The sequence below is a fragment of the Mobula birostris genome, chromosome 9 (genome assembly GCF_030028105.1).
Source record: "Mobula birostris isolate sMobBir1 chromosome 9, sMobBir1.hap1, whole genome shotgun sequence".
Lineage (NCBI taxonomy): Eukaryota > Metazoa > Chordata > Chondrichthyes > Myliobatiformes > Myliobatidae > Mobula > Mobula birostris.
This window is the reverse complement of record NC_092378.1, coordinates 82,790,153-82,804,139: the sequence shown is the minus strand read 5'-3', so window position 1 is coordinate 82,804,139 and position 13,987 is coordinate 82,790,153. Positions and strand designations below refer to the sequence as shown.

General features: G+C 40.7%; 1 protein-coding gene across 1 annotated transcript in view; it reads left to right on the top strand.

The window, feature by feature from the left end:
• The window catches only part of ndufb9 (NADH:ubiquinone oxidoreductase subunit B9), a 66,540-nt gene extending 60,291 nt beyond the window's left edge, over positions 1–6,249 (top strand). Inside the window, exon 4 of the mRNA XM_072268317.1 lies at positions 6,017–6,249. Within this exon, the coding sequence (XP_072124418.1) occupies positions 6,017–6,145 (129 nt within the window). The 3' untranslated portion in view covers positions 6,146–6,249. The remainder of the gene's footprint in view (positions 1–6,016) is intronic.
• The last annotated feature ends 7,738 nt before the right edge of the window (positions 6,250–13,987 follow it).

The following is a 13,987-nucleotide window of genomic DNA, read 5'->3' as shown; positions in this document are numbered from 1 at the left end:
AGCAGGTAGGTTAAGACACTTACTCCAACACAGGACCAGAAAAGTAGGCAGGAGCAAAGTAGTAGATATGATAGGGCAGATAAGTTTAATGCTGGGAGTATTATGGGTAAAGGGAATGAACTTAGAGCATGCATCAGTACATCAAAAAATTATATTGTTGTGAATACAGAGACATGGTTGAGAGAGGGACAGGAATGGGTGCTTAATGTCCCAGGGTTTCAGTGTTTCAGAAAAGATGGAGAGGTTAAAAGGTGGAGGAGAGTTAGACTGCTATTTAGGAACAATATTTCAGCTGCACTCTGAGGGATATGATGGAGGTTTATCCACTGAGTCTATATGAGTAGAAGTCAAAAATAGGAAGGGTGCAGTCACTCTGATGGAATTGTACTACAGTCCCCTGAGTCACCACTAGGACATTGAAGAACAGATATGCAGGCAAATTAAGGAAAGCAAATAAAGCAAATTAACAATTTCATTCCTTCAAGTTATCTTGAATGTTATAACGAAAATGAAGATTTGGAGGATGCAATTGTCATAAGCTTTGTATGAAGGCAGTCCATCATCTGCATTGGGTGTCTGCGTTGATTTTCTTGATTTACAGTCAATGAAAAGAAAACGGCAGCATACACTGGATGAATTCCTCTGATAACTATTAGGAACTAATTAGTTTTACCACAGTGTATTGGTAGTGTTCTAATTTGTTTTATATTTTAGTTGTCTTTTTCACTATTTCCATGAAACTTCGGCTAACTGGGGCAGCCACTTAATTGGGCCAAAATGTACTGATTCTGATGTGTTCTAGTTAACTGGAATCCGCTGTATTCAGTTCCCTTTTGAATGTCAAGTTCCTGTACTGACACCATGAAATATTGGTTACCTGATTCTAATTTGTTCTCCAAGTAATTTATTTGAATGTCCTATCACCAGCTCTTAAAAAAACACTAATGTGTACTTGGTACATAACTGTTGCATTCAGTGGGCATTATAGCAAATTTATAGAATTTCAGTGACTGAAAGGGAAAGATGTGCTTTGATTATCCTTGATTTAGAGTGGTGAGGTGACTCCTTTTTGGATCAATACAAATTGTAGGTTTTATTCACACTGATCATTGAGCAGATAATGCTAATCAGGTACATACATGTCACATATAACCCTGAGGCTCTTTTCCTGTGGGCATACCTGGCAAAACTATAGAACGGTAACTAAACAGGATCTGAAAACTGTAAACATAAGAAACTGTAAACAAAACAAACTGTAAATGCAGATAATAAATAACAATAAATAACAAAATAAAAGAGTTCTTAAATGAGTTTTGTTATCCCATTTGTTCAAGAGCCTGATGGTTGAGGGGTAGTAACTGTTCTTGAACCTGGTGGTGCAAGTCCTGAGGCTCCTGTACCTTCTACCTGATGGCAGCAGTGAGAAGAGGGCATTGACTGGGTGCTGAGGATCTCTGATGATGGATTTTCTATGGCAACATTTCATTTAGATGTGCTCAGTGGCTGGGAAGATTATACTGGGTCAAATCCCCTACCTTTTGTAGGATTTTCTGCTCAAAAGCTTTGGTGTTCCCATACCAGGCAGTAATGCAGCCAGTTAGCACACTTTCCATCTTGAAGTTCCCTCCAAGGTGTGCGAATGTGCACAAAGGAATTTAAACTGTACATCAAAGGTTGTCACCCTCTACCTCATTGGCATGTTAAGTTTATTTCACGGTTATACACAATCACATTTCCTTTTCCGGTTTCTGATGCAAACGGTGATGATTTGTCTCCAGATTTTCGAACTGGCTTATTTATATTGTTTTTATTGAAGAAATTATTGAGTCACTATGTCGAATACAAAGAAACAAAGAGTATGAAGCACGAAAGAACTGCGACTTCGTTTAAAGTGGAATGGCTTAATTAAACAGTAGAAGCTGCTACACCAAAAGCTCATGAGGTCAGGAACGTGCAGCTACAAGAAATATTTATGTACAAAATAGAAGCTAGTGTTACTTGTGTGTATTGTCATGATGCAAAAGTTGCTGGAGAATTTGCAAGTGGGAAGAAGTGGAGTGATGATTGGAAACTTGACTTTGTATAAAATTAAGTGTGCAAATTGTTGTCACTGGGCACAAAATTGCACAGCCCAAATTTTTGCTTACACTGGACATTACAAATTAGAGGGAACATTGATGCTGATCTAATTTTTCATAAAACTCTGTCTGCCTCTCCATCTAAAATTTGTATCTTGTAAGCTGCTTGGCTGATCTTTGTCCCAAATACAGAGTTCCACAGTCACTCAATGAATCTTTGAAGGAGTTTTACTTCATGTCAATTAACAAGAGTTTTGTTTGCTCTTTGGGGGGGTGCGCGGGAAGAGGATAAACACTTTAGACCATAAGGTATAGGAGCAGGAGTAGACTATTTGGTCCATCGTGTCTGCTCCGCCATTCAGTCATAGGCTGATCTAATTCTTCCAGTTATCCCCACTCCCCTGCCTTCTCCCCATACCCTCTGATGCCCTGGCTAATCGAGAACCTACCTATCTCTGCTTTAAATACACCCAGTGACTTGGCCTCCACAGCCACTTGTGGCAACAAATTCCACAGATTTACCACCCTCTGACTAAAATAATTTCTCCTCATCTCTGTTCTAAGTGGACCTCATTCAATCCTGAAGTCATGCCCTCTTGCGCCAGACTCCCCTACCATGGGAAATAACTTTGCTATATCTAAGCTGTTCAGGCCTTCTAACATTTGGAATGTGTCTATGAGATCCCCCCTCATTCTCCTGAACTCCAAGGAATACAGCCCAAGAGCTGCCAGACGTTCCTCATATGGTAACCCTTTCATTCCTGGCCAGATGTTCCTCATACGGTAACCCTTTCATTCCTGGAATCATTCTCGTGAATCTTCTCTGAACCCTCTCCAATATCAGTATATCCTTTCTAAAACAAGGAGCCCAAAACTGCACACAATACCCTAAGTGTGATCTCACGAGTGCCATATAGAGCCTCAGCATCACAACCCTGCTCTTATATTCTATACCTCTTGAAATGAATGTCAACATTGCATTTGCCTTCTTCACCACCGACTCAACCTGGAGGTTAACCTTTAGGGTATAGAAACATAGAAAACCTATAGCACAATACAGTGCCTTTGACCCACAATGCTGTGCTGAACACGTACTTACTTTAGAAATTACCTAGGGTAATAGTCTTACCCATAGTCTTCTATTTTTCTAAGCTCCATGTACCTATCCAGGAGTCTCTTAAAAGACCCTATCGTATCCACTTCCACCACTGTCACTGGCAGCCCATTCCATGCACTCACCACTCTGCATTTTTAAAAAAAAAACTTACCCCTGACATCTCCTCTGTACCTACTAACAAGCACTGTAAAACTATGCTCTCTCGTGTTAGTCATTTCAGCCTTGGGAAAAAGCCTCTGACTATCCATATGATCAATGTCTCTTATACACCTCTATCAGGTCACCTTTCATCCCCCGCCGCTCCAAGGAGAAAAGGCCGAGTTCACTCAACCTGTTCTCATAAGGCATGCTCCCCAATCCAGGCAACATCCTTGTAAATCTCCTCTGCACCCTTTTCTATAGTTTCTTCATCTTTCATAGAGTCAGGTGACCAGAACTGAGCACAGTACACCAAGTGGGGTCTGACCAGGGTCCTGTATAGCTGTAACATTACCTCTTGGCTCTTAAACTCAGTCCCACTGTTGATGAAGGCCAATGCACTGATTGCCTTCTTAACCACAGATTCAACCTGCGCAGCAGCTTTGAGTGCCCTATGGACTCAGACCCCAAGATCCCTCTGATTCTGCACACTGCCAAGAGTCTTGCCATTAATATGATTCTGCCATCATATTTGACCAACCAAAATGAACCACCTCACATTTATCTGGGTTGAACTCTGTCTGCCACTTCTCAGCCCAGTTTTGCATCCTATCGATGTCCTGCTATAACCTCTGACAGCCCTCCACGCTATCCACAACACCCCCAACCTTTGTGTCATTAGCAAATTTACTAACCCATCCCTCCACTTTTCATCCAGGTCATTTATAAAAATGACGAAGAGAGGGGGTCCCAGTACAGATCCCTGAAACACACCACTGGTCACTGATCTCCATGTATGACCCGTCTACAACCACTTTTTGCCTTCTGTGGGCAAACCAATCTGGATCTACAAAGCAAGTCCCAAGTCCTTTGCATCTCTGCATTTTGAATTCTCTCCCCATCTAAATAATAGTCTGTCTGTTTATTTCTTCCACCAAAGTGCATGACCATAAACTTTCCAACATTGATTTCATTTGCAACTTCTTTGCCCATTCCCCTAAACTATCTAAGTCTCTGCAGGCTCCCTGTTTCCTCAACACTACCCACTCCTCCACTTATCTTTGTATCATCAGCAAATTTATCCACAGGTCCATTAATCCCATAGTCTAAATCATTGGCATACATGTTAAAAAGCAGCAGTCCCAACACTGACCCCTGTGGAACTCCACTGGTATCCAGCAGCCAGTCAGAATAGGATCTCTTTCTTCCCACTCTCTGTTTTCTGCTGATCAGCCAGTGCTCCACTATTACTAGTAACTTCCCTATAATTCTACGGGCCCTTATCTTGCTAAGCAGCCTCATATGCGGCATCTTATCAAAGGCCTTCTGAAAATCCAAGTGCATCATACCTGCTGCATCTTCTTTGTCTACCCTGCTTGTAATATTCTCAAAATATTGCAGTAGGTTAGTCAGGCAGGATTTTCCTTTCATCTCGTGTGCCTCCATAATCTCGTCCCTAACGATCAATCCCAACAATTTTCCAACCACTGATGTCAGGCTAACAAGTCAATAGTTTCCTTTCTACTGCCTCCCACCCTTCTTAAATAGTGGGGTAACATTTGCAATTTTCCAGTCATCCGGTACAATGCCGATACATCTGGAGATTTTGTTTTTAGTTGTGAAACATCGTTAACATTTTGTAATTGTTTCCATTAGATGAATAGGAAGGAACCTCTGAAATAAGCCACCTGAAAGAAAAATTTAAGCTTTTTTTTCGGGTTTCTGGCAGCAATGATGATTGGATAATTGGAGGTTTCACCTTATGGTTTGCTGTTGATTTTCTGCATCTTATTGGGAGGAGTTATTTGCTCCTGATTTCTTTTACCATCCACAGGAACTTTCAGAAAATGAGGGATTACTGTATCTCCCACTAAATGTACTTTCGTGTAATAAAGGTATTTTGTGTAAATTGTGTAACAAAGGGAACAACTGTGAAAAAATCCTTGAATTTGTGAGTGTTTTTATTGGAATAAAATATGCTCGTTTGACACAGGCACCTGAAATGAAACAGGAGAAAGAAGGTAGATTTAAATACAATTTCTAGTGATTAGGAAATCTAGTTGTAAGATTAGTAACACTTAGGACAGCAAAATCAAATAACCTTCAAATAGAAAGTCTTTTGTTATCTCACAAGTATGAAAATATTTTGGAACAGTGACTTCTCTGTAATATAATATAAGCAATGCATGTCACTTTGTAACAAAAAGCATTTTTGGCTGTATATTGTTTGAGTAACTATCGACCACATGGAATTGGATAGTTAGGAAGAATGGATGGAGGATAGAGGATAATATATACTAATTATCAACTGATATTATTACTTTGATCAGAGGCACGTTTACTGCTGAGTGATCCATTAGTATACGCATGTCTTGTAGGATTGTTGGATGCAGTGGAATTATCTTCCCTTCGATGTCTTTATTGTGGAGTTATTTGGTTGGTGGGGGAGAGAATATCTGCTTCTTCCCTCTACCTATTGAAACATTGATCAAGCTATATGTTTTTATCCAAGGCTTGTTTTGTATTACTGTGTTGCATGTCTTGCCAGTGATATTCATAAACATAATGCATGAACTCTGTGTGGAGAGCAAAGATAGGTGTGTCAGTTGGAATTGTGAAGTTCTCAGTGCATATCAGAGGGATTGAAGTGAAGTGTAACACCTTATTTCCTTCCATACTGCAGGTAAAGCAGCTGCAAGATGAAGTGGCTGACAATCCCAAGAGTGAGCTTCTGCCTCCGGCTCGTAAAGAAGGTGACTTGCCTCCACTCTGGTGGAACATTGTCACAAGACCCCGTGAACGGCCAACATAGATGCAGATCAACTGAAGTGGATAGTGTTGTCAACAGTAGAGCATTTGACAGTTCACATTTGTTTTAAAACAAGCTCAATGAAATTAATAAATATCTAAAATTAATTTGTGTGTATTTATGCTGCTGTAAAGCAAACTAAAAGGTTTATATTTGTTTCCTTCCTTTCTATTCTAAATCAGGGATGTTGTTGTCTGCTTTAAACTGTAAACCACCCCACTCTTCTAAGTTCCACTAACCAATAGGACTATATCTTCATTGGAGAGGTTGGTAAAGGGAAGAATAGCTGGCTCCTCTGTGAAGTAAACCTTTGGATGGAACAAATAAGACAGCTAGTAAAGGAAAGTGAGTGCTGTTTGATGTGGCCCTGCTGAAAACATATGCCCACAGGCCTGGTTTCTTTCTAACAACTGCAGCAAGGTATCATCTGACTTACCCTATAGTTAGTCGGTCAGGCAATTCTGTGGACGCAGGAAAGAAACACGGATGGTAATTTGCCTCCCAAGTCCCAGGTTCCGGGCTGTTTCTGATCGTGTCCATGATATCCTGAAGTGGGAAGGTGAACAGCCAGAGGTACATAATGGTAGCAACGACAAAGGTAGGAAAAAGGAGGTGGTCCTGAAAACAGACTACAGGGAGTTAGGAAGGAAATTGAGAAGCAGGACCTCGAAGGTAGTAATCTTGGGAATATTGCCTGTACCACGTGACAATGAGCTTAGAGCATGGATCAGTACTTGGAGCTATGATATTGTGGCCATTACAGAGAATTGGATGGCTCGGGCAAGAATGGCTTCTTTGAGTACCAGGCTTTAGATGTTTTAGAAGGGACAGGAAGGGAGGCAAAAGAGGTGGGGCGTGGCACTGCTAATCTGAGATAGTGTCACGGCTGCAGAAAAGGAGGAAATCCTGGAGGGATTGACTGAGTCTCTGTGGGTGGAAGTTAGGTACAGGAAGGGGTCAATAACTCCACTGGTTTTTTTAATAGACCACCCAATAGTAACAGGAGCAGATAGGAAGACTGGTTCTGGAAAGATGCAATAATAATAGGGTTGTCGTGGTGGGAGATTTTAATTTCCCCAATGTTGATTGGCATCTCCCTGGAGATGGGATGGAGTTTGTTAGGTGTGATCAGTAAGGTTTCCTGACACAATATGTTGATAAGCCTACAAGAGTAAGGCTGTACTTGATCTGGTATTGGGAAGTGAACCTGGTCAGGTGTCAGGTCTCTCAGTGGGAGAGTATTTTAGAGATGGTGATCACAATTGTATCTTCTTTACCAACCATAGCATTGGAGAGAGACAGGAACAGACAAGTTAGGAAAGCGTTTAATTGGAGTAAGGGGAAATATGAAGCTATCGGGCAGAAACTTGCAAGCATAAATTGGGAACGGATATTCTCAGGGAACTGTACGGCAGAAATGTGGCAAATGTTCGGGGATATTTGTGTAGTGCTCTAATGGTAGGGTACAGGAACCATGGTGTGCAAAGGCTGTTGAAAATCTGGTCAAGAAAAGAAACACTTATGAAAGGTACAAAGAACTAGGTAATGATAGAGATCTAGAAAAATATAAGGCTAGCAGGCAGGAGCTTAAGAATGAAATTAGGAGAGCCAGAAGGGGACATGAGAAGGCCTTGGTGAGCAGGATTAAGGGAAACCCCAAGGCATTCTACAAGTATGTGAAGAGCAAGAGGTTAAGGCATGAGAGAATAGGACCAATCAAGTGTGACAGTGGAAAAGTGTGTATGGAACCAGAGGAGAGAGCTGAGGTACTTAATGAATACTTTGCTTCAGTATTCACTATGGAAACGGATCTTGACGATTGCAGGGATGACTTATGCGGGCTGAAAAGCTTGAGTATTTAGACATTAAGAGAATGTGCTTTTGGAAAGCATCAAGTTGGATAAGTCACCGGGACCGGACGAGTAATATCTCAGGCTACTGAGGGAGGTGATTGCTGAGCCTTTGGCAATGATCTTTGCAGCATCAATGAGGACAGGAGAGGTCCCAGAGGATTGGATGGTTGCAGATGTTCCCTTACTCAAGAAGGGGAGGAGAGATCATCATCATCAGGTGCCGTGCCCAGTTTGAGCTTAGACTGTCATGGCCCACACACTCCTGTTTCGGGTCAAGTGGATCAATTCATTGGTATTAATTTCCAGTTCTCTGGCTGCTGTCTCCATCATCATTTGTCTTTGTCTTCCTCTAGCTTTCTTCCCTTCAATCTTTCCCATAATTACCATGTATTCTAACTCCTCTTTCCTAATCACATGTCCAATGAAGTTACATTGCCTTTTCATGATCTCATACATTATTTCTCTTTTTGTGTTTGTTCATGACATACTGGTTAGATGTACGTTTCATCCATGATATTCTTTGCATCCTCCTCAAAAACCACATCTCTGCTGCTTCAGTCCGTTTCCTTATGTTACTAGATATTGTCCAACATTCTGAGCCATATAACATAACTGGATAAAAGTAACATTTCAGTGCTCTGAGGCTGGTTGTCATGCCTAGTTTAGTATTGGTCAGTATACTTTTCATTCTGTAAAGGTGTCTTTTGGCATCCCCATTCTTCTTTTGATGTCTGTGTCGCACTTGCCATCTGATGTCACCCAGCTTCCTAAGTAGCAAAAGTTCTGTACTGTACTTGTTTTACGTCTTTCCAGTTTATTCTCAGCCCGCGGATAGGATTCTCCTTCTTTTTGGATATCACCATACATTCTGCCTTTTTGCAATTGATAGATAGGCCCATCTTTGCACTTTCTTCAACAACTATATCAATTATGTTTTGTAGTTCTTCCTCCGTACTTGCAATTAACAAAGTGTGGAGTAGAGATAGCCCAAGAAATTATAGACCAGTGAGTCTTACTTCAGTGTTTAGTAAGTTGATGGAGAAAATCCTGAGGGGCAGGATTTATGAACATTTGGAGCGGCATAACATGATTAGGAATAGTCAGCATGGCTTTGTCAAAGGCAAGTCATGCCTTATGAGTCTGATTGAATTTTTTTGAGGATGTGACTGAACACATTGATGAAGGTAGAGCAGTAGATGTAGTGTATATGGGTTTCAGCAAGGCATTGGATAAAGTACCACATGCAAGGCTTATTGAGAAGGTAAGGAGGCATGGGACCCAGAAGGATCTTGTTTTGTGGATCCAGAATTGGTTTGCCCACAGAAGGCAAAGAGTAGTTGTATTCTGCATGGAGGTCAGTGACCAGTCGTGTACTTCAGGGATCTGTTCTGGGTCCCCTTCTCTTTGTGATTTTTATAAGTGACCTGGATAAGGAAGTGCAGGGATGGGTCAGTAAATTTGCTGATGACACAAAGGTTGGGGGTGTTGTGGATAGTGTGGAGGGCTGTCAGAGGTTACAAGAAGACATCAATAGGTTGCAAAACCGGGCTGTGAAGTGGCAGATGGAGTTCAACCCAGATAAGTGTGAGGTGGTTCATTTTGGTAGGTCAAATATAGTATTAATGCAGACTGAGCAGTGTGGAGGATCAGAGGGATCTTGGGGTCCATGTCCATAGATTGACTCTGTGGTTAAGGACGCATACGGGTCATTGGCCTTCATCAACTGTGGGATTGAGTTCAAGAACCAAGAGGTAATGTTACAGCTGTATAGAACCCTGATCACACTCCACTTGGAGTACTGTGCTCAGTTCTGGTCACCTCACTACAGGAAGGATGTGGAATCTATAGAAAGGGTACAGAAGAGATTTACAAGGATATTGTCTGGATTGGGGAGCATGCCTTACGAGAATAGGTTGAGTGAACTTGGTCTTTTTCTCCTTGGAGCGATGGAGGATGATAGAGGTGTATAAGATGATGAGAGGCATTGATCATGTGGATAGTCTTTTCCCGGAGCTTAAATGGCTAACACAAGAGGGCACAGTTTTTAGGTACTTGGAAGTAGGTGCAGAAGAGATGTCAAGGGGAAGATTTTTACGCAGAGAGTGGTGAGTGCATGGAATGGGCTGCCTGCAACAGTGGTAGAGGCAAATACAATAGGGTCTTTTAAGATGCTCCTGGATAGGCACATTGAGCTTAGAAAAATAGAGGGCTATTGACAATCCTAGGTAACTTCTAAAGTTAATACATGTTCAGCAAAGCATTGTGAACCAAAGGGCCTGTATTGTTTTCTATGTTTCTATCATTTTTTTTGTTTGTTTTTAGCAACTGTTCACATGAGGGAAGGGTGAATGGTCTTCAGAATTTGGTTAGCCCTCTCAGACCAAGAGTTTACTAATCTTAAATTCTCCTATGAGCCAGAGCCTATATTAATTTCCTTGTAAGCGTTGGGGATAGTTCTCTCTTCATAACCTGCCTTTATTTTGAAAACTCTTCCAGTCATGAATTTAGCACACAAGAATTGTGAGGAATCTTAATAACATCCAAGAAAATATACGTGCCTCTATTGTCCTGTATTAGTTTTCTTCAATCTCAAATTATTCTAATATAATTCGAGTCATGCAAAAATTCACTGGGTACAATACAATAGCACAGGGATTAACGTGATGCTTTTTCAGCTTGTGGTGTTCCGGTGTTTTTCTGTAAGGAGTCTCTGTATAGCCTCCCTGTGCAATTTGTGGGGCTTCTCCTGGTCCTCTGGTTTCCTCCCACAGTCCAAAGATGGACTGGGTAGGTTAATTGGTCATTGTAAATTGTCCTGTGATTAGGTTAGGGTTAATCAAGTTTGTCGGGGGTTGTTGGAAAGGCATGGCTCAAAATAAAAATATCCCCACTGCAAGTTAGGAGCAGGATTATAAATATGTTAAAATAGATTGCTCACATTGCTGTTAGTTAAGTAGCCATTGTGCTGACTGAATAAGCTGTATTCCATTAAGTTTGTGACTATTATACAGTAATTTAAAATCTAACATTACTCTGAAAGACTTGAGAGCCAAATATGAAGGGAATACCTCTCACTAATCTTAATATCTGAACCTGCATCAACCAGGTTATATTTTGTGCAAAAATAAGCTTGTTTATATTTAGATGATATGGAGGAAGAGAAATTCAAAAATGCCCATGAGCTAATTAAAAGACTAATGGTGTTTTCCCTTCCGCTTAAGAGATGTTCAGTTCATACACTGCAACCTAGGAATAATAGATTAAACTTAATGGGATTGCAATACAGATTTATCAAGGTGATGGTGCTGACAAATTTTATTGACCAACTGAACATCCTCAGTTCTTCATTTCATAAAGAAGTTAACTGCAGATATAGTGAAAGAGAGTCTATAATTAGAGCTAGGATGTTCAGTGCAAGGTTAAGAAGGAAAAGCTTAAGGGATATTTAGAATTCTTCCCTCAAAAACTGAATGACACACTGCCTCACTTCACTAGAGGTTAAATTTCAATCCCACTGCAAGTGCTCGGTGTTTGGTGTATGCATATACTCACTGGATTTCTGTCAGCTTCTCCAGTTTCTTCCTCATCCTTAGGATGTGCTGGTAAATTAGTTGACCATTATAAATTATGCCCAATGTATGTAAATGGAAGAAGAATTAAAGTGGGGAAGGCAATGTGAGAACAACCTTCAGGGAAATTAGACTGATGAGATTCAGTCCTGAAGAAGGGTCTTTGCCTGAAACATCGACTGTTCACTCTTTTCCACAGATGCTGTCTGACCTGTTGAGTTCCTCCAGCATTTTGTGTGTGTTGCTCTGGATTTCCAGCATTTGCAGAATCTCATGTTTTTGATGTCTGAATGACCTACTCCAATGTCAGATAATTGTTCAACCAATTTAATGCAGGATGCTGGAAGTGATCAGATTTGGATCCCTCTGATCTTCCAACAGTGAACTGAAATCTCCATCTAAAATTTTCTCCTAGTTTCATTTCTGTGCCAATAGATTATGTTGGAACACAGTCAAATCAGCAGGCCAGGCAGCATCTATGGAAAAGCGTAATAGTCGACATTTCAGGCTGAGACCCTTCATCACTTTGGCCTGAAACATCAACTGCTTACACGTTTCCATAGATGCTGCCTGGACTGCTGAGTTCCTCCCGCATTTCGTGTGTGTTGCTTGGATTTCCAGCGTCTGCAGATTTTCTTGTGTTTTTTCTATATTTAGAATAAACTGCAAATGCATCACTGTATTCCAGCTATCCACTGCAAGTTTTTACCCCCCTGTTTATCAAGCTTATTTTTGCCTTAAATATTCACCCACTCTTTGAGGGAAAAGAGGCAGCTCTAAGATAAAAGAAATTCACTTTGTGTCTGAATAGGTATCCTTGTTTTAAATTCTCCACACAAGGAAACATTCTTTCCACACCCACTTCATCATGACCCCACAGACTCTTGGAAACAAAATGCTGGAAGTACTCACTGGTCAGGAACGATCAGGAGAGAAACAAAGGCAAGGACCATTGACTCTGGAAACACCGGAAGATGAGTGTGTATTAACTGCTGATGGGGAAGATATAGAGAAAAAATGCTAAATTCATTCAAGAGTAATGTTCCTAGAAATCTCTGTATCACAATTTCCTGTCATGCAAACCCTTGTAAAAAATGTTAAAATTCTATGTCCACTTAAGTATTTTCCCTCTCGCATAAATTCTGAAAGAGCAAATTTTTAATCTATGTTTCAATTTTTCTGAGAGTTATATGCATTTCATTTTGGTGAATTTCCATTACCCAAATTACCATAACAAGGAAGACATACTGTATTAGTTTCTGGTAGATGTAAGATGACCAGGCAAAAATGAAATACTGTTCCTGACTTACTTGGCATTACTGGACCAAAACAAAAAGTCAAAGACAGAGGTGAAGATGAACAGAGAATTAATGCAACTAGAAGTTCCGTGTCATCCTTGAAGATAGACTGGAGATATTCTGCTAAGTGGACAGCAAATTTGTCTGGTTACTCCAATGTAGGGCAAACCACACAGCTCACATTGAATATATTACACTAAACTGGAAAAGAGTGAGATGCATTCCTTCAAATGAAGGACCAAGTCCCTGAACAGTAGGAAGGATAGGTGTTGCATTGCCTGTATTTTCGTGGGAAATTGCTATGACAAGGGATGAGTGGTGGCAATAGATAAGATGCTGAAGGAATGTGGATTGCTACCAGGACAGACAAGGTTAAGATGTATTTTGTGGTATTGTTGAAGATGGCAATAATTAAGCAGGATAATTCGATACAAGTGGAAGCTGGTAAGGTGGATGGTGAGAATATACTTGAGCTCTGTCCTTGTTTTGATTTGCAGGTGTAGAAAATCTCAGATTGTTTTGGTGGTTGTATATAACAATGAGTTTTTTTCTTATTAATTTGCTTTCAAAAGGTAGATTTCATTGCCAAGGCCAACATGAGCTCTATCCTTGTTCTGATTACGTATGAGGAAAAGTTTTGAGTCCTATCACTTAGGGTAGAGGGAAAGATGATATCTTAAAGGCACTGGTTTGGAAATCCAAAGGTTAATTTTATTGTCGAAGTATGCATGTAAAATACAACTCTGGGTGATATTTGTCTACCTCATAATCGGAGAAGGTCCAAAGAAGATGGAGAAATAGGGAGAATGAAATAGAGCCCTCACAGAATGCAGGCTAACAGGAGGTGTAGTCAAGGTAGCCAGGAGAGTTAGCGGGCGTGTAATGGGATATTACTATTTCTTGAAATAGGGATAGAAACATCAAGGAAGGAAAATGTCAGATTAGTGTGAGGACAGGGGCTTCTACAATGCCCCAACATGTAATGAAGCCAGAGGAATAGCACCCCATCTTTTGTTTTGGTACATTAATCCTACATTATATCATCTAACACAGTCAAGGACCCCTCCACTCCAGGTACTTTTCTTTCCCTACAGCAGAAGATACAAACGTTTCAGAACATCCTCT